General features: G+C 33.1%; 1 protein-coding gene across 1 annotated transcript; it reads left to right on the forward strand.

The window, feature by feature from the left end:
* Positions 1 to 1485: 1485 nt before the first annotated feature.
* Positions 1486 to 7559, forward strand: LOC113719122 (purple acid phosphatase 8). The gene is made up of 7 exons (XM_027244191.2): positions 1486 to 2019; positions 5716 to 5872; positions 5965 to 6072; positions 6291 to 6418; positions 6631 to 6759; positions 7005 to 7072; positions 7154 to 7559. The coding sequence occupies exons 1-7, from the start codon at positions 1825 to 1827 to the stop codon at positions 7362 to 7364; spliced, it is 996 nt and encodes a 331-aa protein (XP_027099992.1). The 5' UTR covers positions 1486 to 1824; the 3' UTR covers positions 7365 to 7559.
* The last annotated feature ends 300 nt before the right edge of the window (positions 7560 to 7859 follow it).

Raw genomic sequence — 7859 nt, forward strand, 5'->3', positions numbered from 1 at the left:
TCAAGTAAACTGTTTTTAATATTTTATTTTTAGTAGGGATCATATGGGATTTACTTCAGATTCTTGAGATTTCAACATTAGCTACTAAATCAAGACTCCGTTTATTCACATAAACTAGGTGTCTAGGCATTTCTTTGACAAATAAACATCATCACTAAATTTTTTAAAACTAACATCATATAGCCCCTTACAAAAACGTGTAGTCATTAGCAATGAAATGGTCTCAACTCAAGTAGAAGGAATATGTTATCAATTAATAATGTCATTTTTTTTGGTTATTGTGTATAGGGAAATAAATTATTAACTAATAATTTAACCACTGATTAACTCAAAAAAATATTATATAAAATAATGAGAATAAATGATTATCCGTTAAATTTTCGAAAATCCTTCTATACACGCAACATCAGTTCAATTCAAACTAACTAGCAATCCAAATCAATTACTAAATTAATTTTCTAGTTAGTTATCTAAGTTAGTTTCATTATGAGTAAAAAAAGAAAAAAGTCAAGTTTTTTTTTTTTAAAAAAAATTTAAAGTGTTATTTCATGGTATGGGCATGGAACCAACTATTACGTCTTGCATCTCCCTAAGATCCTATCTTCTTTATACATGTACAACAGTATATGGATGGATAAGTGCAATGCTCGCACACTCAACTCTATGTATACGTACCACGAAAAGATAGAGAATCAGAGGTATATGGAAGCCTTGGAAAACTAGTCCCAACTTGTCCAAATTGTAAATAGCAAAAAGGCCACTGAACTGTTTAGAATCGCACCATTTAGTCACCAAATTTTTTTTTTTTTTTGGTAAAAAACGTCCCTGAACTCATAAAAGTATACCTTTTTTGTGGTCATTTCGCTGAATTTTGGTGTTAAGAAGCCGGAAATGCATCCACGTGAGTGAGCAGCGCGCTTAGATTTTTAAGGGCACAAAAATTCTACAACTTTTGATGCGTAGTAAAAAAAGATTAAGAACGTTTTGAGTTTTCAAACTTTACTAATTCTCTCCAAATATGCACCAAAATTCCTAAGTATTGTTAAAAATTACATTCATAAACTGGAGAGAATCAATAAAGCTTAGAAACTGAGAAGTTCCTTAATCTTTTTGCAATGTGCGCTAAAATTTGTGAGATCTTTTGCTCTTGAAAATCTAAACGTACTATTAATCTAGATGCATTTTTGGCTAACTTAACACCGGAATTTTGATGGAATGACCGAAAAAGATACATTTTTATGAGTTCGGTGACCCTTTTAGCCAAAAAAAATAAAATAAAATTGAATGACCAAATGGTGCAATTTTAAATAATTGAGTAACCTTTTTAACCATTTGCTCAATTGTAATTTGTAAAAGCTCTCCCTAATATTTTATCCCAATCAAGAAAAACTTTTTTCCTCTGATTTTTGTGTTAAATTTTGAGCAGAAAATGATCCCCCCCTTGGACTTACGTAGCTCAAAGGAAGCTTCCTTCCATCTCCACCCTACTGTCCCACCCTTTTGTCTTAGTTATATAAGCAACCTTTATGCACTTTCCCTCCATAATATAAGCAACCTTTATGCAGTTTCCCTCCATAATATAAGCAACGGTTACTCAGTTTCCCTCCGTAGATCTTCACCAAACAGCCCTGATCTTAAAATCTTTGCATAAAAATAACCCCTTGGACATAGATCAGGAGGAAGCTTCCTAGGTACCATCCTCCCGAGTCCTACCTTTCTGTCTTTGTTATTCAAGCAACCTTTTCTCAGTTTCCCCCCACACATCTTACACCAAACAACCCTGATAATTTAACTCTCTTGGAAGCTGTGTTTCAAACCACATCCATGGCTTCCAAGAACCTCCAGAATATCATTCTTCTCTACAAGATCATTCTCATTTGTGGGCTGTGTTTGGTTTACTCAAAAGCTGAACTTCAAAGGTTTGAACATCCCATCAAACCTGATGGATCGCTCAGTATTTTGGTTGTTGGAGACTGGGGAAGAAGAGGAGCTTATAACCAAACAGAAGTTGCAGCTCAGGTTCTTATTTTTCTGTATTTATGGAAACAATATTTTCTTGATTACAGTTGGCCGGATGATATTTAGATGAAATTTTTAGATGGTTTGGTAAATATTCTGGGCTCCACGAAAAGAAAAAAAGATAATATAAGTTTAACAAGTCTTTTTTTTTTTTTTTTTTTTCTGACGGAGTGGGTATCCGGGTCAATCCTTACAGGGCTCCGACTAATCCCACTCCGGCCCGGACAGGAGCCCCACTCCACTCGAGCACGGTGACAAGGGGGCTCGAACCCTGGTTGCCCAGGAAAGTCCACCATACCCTAAAGAGGGGGAGCGGACCATTCGAGCTGACCCTTGGGGGCTTAAGTTTAACAAGTCATTGCTAATTGTTCTTGTGGGGTTTGAAAATTTCCATTAAATTATGAGGTAGATAAAAAGAAATAAATGTTGTCATAGTCATTATTGCAGTTTGGTATTAGACTGCATTAGTTTTGGACACAAGGATAAATATATGACGCATATATTTTGCTGCGTTGAGCGCATATTTCAGCTCAGATGTTTTCATGATTCTTCCCGTTTTGGTCGGAACTGATTGTAACCAGACAATCTCTGGACATTTTTAAACAAAAAATATGAATGACAAAATCCTAAAAGAAGAAAAGATTAACAACGTCAAGTTTAGGGTATTCACAGTGGATTACACTCAATCCACATCAGCAGTTTACTATCTCCTCTTTTATTATACTTTTATTCACAATGGATTGCATTCCATACGATATAATAGTATGGGTTGATAATCAAATCAAACATTTATTTGGAGCATTTAACATATTTCTAAAACTACTAAAATTTTCATCCATAATCACAAAATATTAAATTTTATAAAATTGCGCAAAGAGATTGAGAGAAAAATGAGTGAGAATAAGGGAAATAATAGAGTAGGATAGTGAGATATAAAAAAACGAAGGTGTCTTGTATGTTTATGTAGAGAGAATAAAAAAATAACCGTTGAAAAAAAAATTGAAAATTAACTAGCACAATGAAATTTTAGCTGTTGTCTATGTTTAACCAAATTTATCCGTTGGAAAAAAAGGATCCATTATCTCCTCTTTTTTAGCAGCATTTACATGCATCATTCTGATGATGCGTGTTGTTGGAATTGAGTTTTATCCGGTCAACGTGTAATCACAATGGGTGGCCATGTAATGAGTGGGGGTCAAATAAAATGTAACTTTAAAATTTTTAAAATTTTCTAAACCTAAAATTTAATTTTTTCAAAGTTAAGCGGGGTCAATTGACCCCACTTGCTTACATCGCCACTGTGTGTGTGTGTAAAATTGTTATTTTAAAATTCATGCATCAAGTTTATTATCACAAAAATTCTAAATCTACATCTTTTTAATCTTAAATTTACAAGCTATATAAGTTTTATTGCGCACAATACAAGTCCTTGATGCATTCAAGGCATGAATTTTATAACATGAGAGTGTCAATTAATTTAGGGTATTATCGAGTTTAGTTTTTTTATGCCATACCATTACCATGCGTTCTAGTTTCTTGTTTCATAAATAAACTAAATAATAGGTGTCTGAGTGGGGGTGGGTGTGATCTGATGATACGTGGATTATGAGAATCCATTGGAACGAACATGATATTAACACAATAGTTCTTAAGAAATTGTATTAACACTGTATTAGGTTATAGCACAGTCAGAAATTAACTAAAGAATCATCTTTTCACCGCTAATTAAACAACATCTGGCCAGTGCATGACGAAACTAAACGAAAACACATCTCATCATTTGCTTTAGGACAAACATAAAATATATATAGTATAATAGTTCTTAAAAAATTGTATTGACTACGTATTAGGTGGCAGTATATGATTAGATATGGAAGTAATCAACAAAATAATTATCTTTTTACTCCTTAATAATACTTGACCAGTGCATAACTAACCTTAGCTTTTCTCCCATGCACGTAGCTTTCAACTTTGGTCTTGTGACGCTTTTAGCGTCCAATTAAAGAATGTTTCTCGTCAGCAAATGTATTGTTGCCAAAGTTATTACGCTTTCGTGTTGTGGTTTCTTTTCTTCCTGGCGAATAGGGAATAATTCCATATAGATTCCATTAAAAAAAATCCATATAGATTCTTTAATTAGTCTCTCCACATAAACAAGCATAGGAACCTAGTGGGACGTGTGGACTAAAATGGCACTTATCCACCATTGAGAATGTTGAGATTTTGCTAATTTCTTTTTCAACTTGATTTATGCTTGATTTAATTCTATAAATATCTAGGACATCAATGATTAAACAGCATTTTTTCCCGCTTTAGATTTTTATTTGTGACAATTGAGTTTATGTCCTTTTTCTTTTTTTTTTTCTCTTGGTCACAGTTGACCCATGATAATGCGTATTTGAATAAGAGTTCAGTACTCTATAATGATAGAAAGGATGCTATTTTTCTTCATAATCCATCATTCTACATGGCATTCACGTCTAATAAAATAATTCTATTGTATGCATTTAGCTTTAAGCTGAAAATTGAACCAAAGTGGCAGAAAAAGAAGATAAAAGTTGCATTGTCTAATTGTCGAAATACTAATGCTCCATACTCCAGAGAAAGAAAATGTGTTTCATTTTTCCTTTGTATTGCTAAGGTAAACTTCATTATGATGTTATGAAAAGATAGATTGATTACATTAATTCTAACAGCTTAAAACAACTCACTTCGCAACTATACAATGTAAAAAGCCATCTAAAACATCTTTTGCGGATTGCATTTTCATTGCTTAAGTAGCCTATATATTGTGCAAGCAATCTACAATCCTTTGCATCAAACATACTACTAATTCATTAGAACAAGAATTTTTCTATTGAAATATCCTGCAATTCCTCTCTTGCAATAGAAACTAAAAATCACTACAGTTAATCAAATCAAATATCCTAAACCAGTAAATGCGCTAGAAAGGTGGATATAAAATTAAAAAAATGCTGAATAGAGTCCTCAAAGAAAACACAGAGTCCACCGTTTGTCCACTAGCCTCTCCAAAACTGGTTTCTTTTTTTTTGAGTCGTATTAGTTGTAGATAAAATTGTTCCCTAAACACTCCTAGAGGTTAATTTACTCGTACTCTTTCAATGTTAAAGGAGCTAAATTTGCCCATCCATTTGCTAATTTTGCAACCATAAGATCTTTAAACCCCCTTAAATGTACATAGCATCTCTTTTGTTTTTCTTTTTGAGTAAAAATGTTACATAAACTAGACTATAGGAAATTGGATGAATCGAGATGCTAATGCAAATGTAATTAGACTATGATTTTGGTTTATATATACTGTATTTGTCATCATAGTTATAAAATCCAACTGGATCATTGAACCGGTCAATCTAATTAACCAGCCATAGGATTGGGTTAGATTGCTAATTAAACCAATTAAACAACAAACCTGTTGACCAATTAACAATTCAGCGGTTCAACCAGTGAATCCAAAAAAAATCGCCAGTTGAACCCCCGATTGAACCACCAACTTAAAATTGTACTAAAATTTTAAATTATAAAATTATATTATAATAATATATAAGATAACTATCATGCAATATGCGGTTGAACCGCTCAACTCGCGATTAAGCCGATGATCCGGAGGCCTGATCATCTCCCTAGATTGAGCTCCGGACTGAATTTAATAACTATATGTTTGTTATCCTCCAATAGATGGCAAAAATTGGCGACCAGGTGGACCCAGATTTTATCATTTCTACTGGAGACAATTTTTACGAAGATGGATTGACCGGTGTCGATGATCCAGCATTCGAGGAGTCATTTAGCAATATCTATTTGGGCCCAAGTCTGCAAAAGCAGTGGTACAATGGTAATTTCACGACCCAATATTATATTTTCACCCGTGCACCATATTTTTTCATTATTGTCCGCTAATTATTGTCCAAATTAATTTTGGTGCAGTTTTAGGAAACCATGATTATAGAGGGGATGTTTTGGCACAATTGGATCCCATCCTCAGAAAAAAGGATAGTAAATGGTTATGTCTCAGATCTTTTATCCTCAATACAGGTAATTTTCATATTAATGTACTCAAAACTATTTAATTAGGATACAAATGTCATTTTCTAATAAGGGAAGGTGACACACCTTAATACATATTTAGGCTCTGAAATAAAGTGATTATTTATTCAACGAAAACTGCAACGTCAAAAATTAATAATTTTTTTTTGCAGCAAAAAGTAGTTAAAACTGGACTTGACATTATTTTCTGTATCAATTTTAAGCAGATGTTGCGGAATTTTTCTTCATCGATACAACTCCATTCGTAGATAAATATTTCAATAACCCAAAAGATCATAAATATGACTGGAGAGGAGTGCTGCCAAGAGAGGAATATCTTTTTAATTTGTTGAAGGTAAATGAGACATTTATTAATTTTTGAATTAATTTACTGATGATTTATAGTTACCAAAGAAAAAGCTTTGACCATTTCGAGTTTACATTAATTATTTATGCATTAAAAAATTTAACTAACATTTATATTTAGAGCTCCATTTCTGCATTGCATGAGGAATTTTGTATTGACATTGAAATCAATTAACAATTTCCTCTGATCTATCTTACCAGGATTTAGACACTGCCCTAAAGGAATCAAGTTTAGATTGGAAGATAGTTGTTGGTCACCATACACTTAGAAGTGCTGGAAAACATGGAATCACATTTGAGCTCGAGGAAAGGCTTCTTCCAGTGCTTCAGGTAAACTTGATTAATCCAATTTAATTGCACTTTTGTTGTACTTTTGCTCTAAAAACGAAATCATCCATCGATTGTACTTATTTTATGCACATCAATAATGACATGTTCTTTACAGAAACGGGCCAAGACCATGATTATCACACTATTCATTAATACATATATAGATCTTCTAAAATGGTAATTAAGGTTCTTAATTTTATGCTTAAACATGATCCAGACAATAATCTAATCTACAAATTTTCTAGGAAAACAATGTTGATCTTTACGTCAATGGACACGACCATTGCTTGGAACACATCAGTAGCCCTGACAGGTAAAATTTACATTGCATATTTTTATGAGATTGAACAAAATTTCAGATGGAAAATTAAGAACTCTTTGATGACTATTGCAGTCCACTCCAATTTCTGACGAGTGGTGGAGGATCAAAGGCATGGAGGGGAAATGTTCGGCCATGGAGCCCTGAGGAGTTGAAGTTGTACTATGATGGGCAAGGTTTCATGACCATGAAGCTCACCAAGTACGATGTTTATATCCAGTTCTATGATGTTTTTGGCAACATTTTGCACCAATGGAGCCGTTCAAAGGGGTTGTATTTTGTGTAATTAAATAGCATTGTAGAGGTTAAAGCTGGTTTAACCGGTTAAGAATTGGTCAAAATTGCTCCAAAATGAAGACTTAAACCTAGTAGTACTTGTACCTGTGTGCTCCTTAATTGGAGCAATCTTAGTAGCTTCCCACAAACAGTTGGAAAGAAAATGGTACATATTGTTATTTTAGTTTTTTAAAAATTTCATCAAGTTCCCTTGTAGTTTGTTGAAAAATGCCATTAACCAATTAGTTCAATTGTCAAATTCAATATTCTATTGAGAAATCAATGAAGTAAGGGATAGTTTTAGAAACTTCCCTCAAGGTTTCTGATAATGACACTTAAATACCCTCTAATATCGAGAATTACATTGCCTTCCCTTTTCAAATAGATGTGACCATGTGTCACCATCGATAGCTTCCAAAATGACTAAATTGCCCTAAAAAAGCTGTGCATTTTCTGCTATTGAAAAAAAATGAGAAAATGAAATCGCATCAAATATAATTTTTTT

This window comes from Coffea arabica, chromosome 11e (genome assembly GCF_036785885.1).
Source record: "Coffea arabica cultivar ET-39 chromosome 11e, Coffea Arabica ET-39 HiFi, whole genome shotgun sequence".
NCBI classification, from domain to species: domain Eukaryota; kingdom Viridiplantae; phylum Streptophyta; class Magnoliopsida; order Gentianales; family Rubiaceae; genus Coffea; species Coffea arabica.

Coding starts and splice junctions, on each gene's coding strand:
- LOC113719122 (XM_027244191.2), top strand. CDS start 1,825: ATGGCTTCCAAGAACCTCCAGAATATCATTCTTCTCTACAAGATCATT. Junction 6,073..6,290: donor ATCTTTTATCCTCAATACAG/GTAATTTTCATA, acceptor AATTTTAAGCAG/ATGTTGCGGAATTTTTCTTC. Junction 6,419..6,630: donor ATCTTTTTAATTTGTTGAAG/GTAAATGAGACA, acceptor CTATCTTACCAG/GATTTAGACACTGCCCTAAA.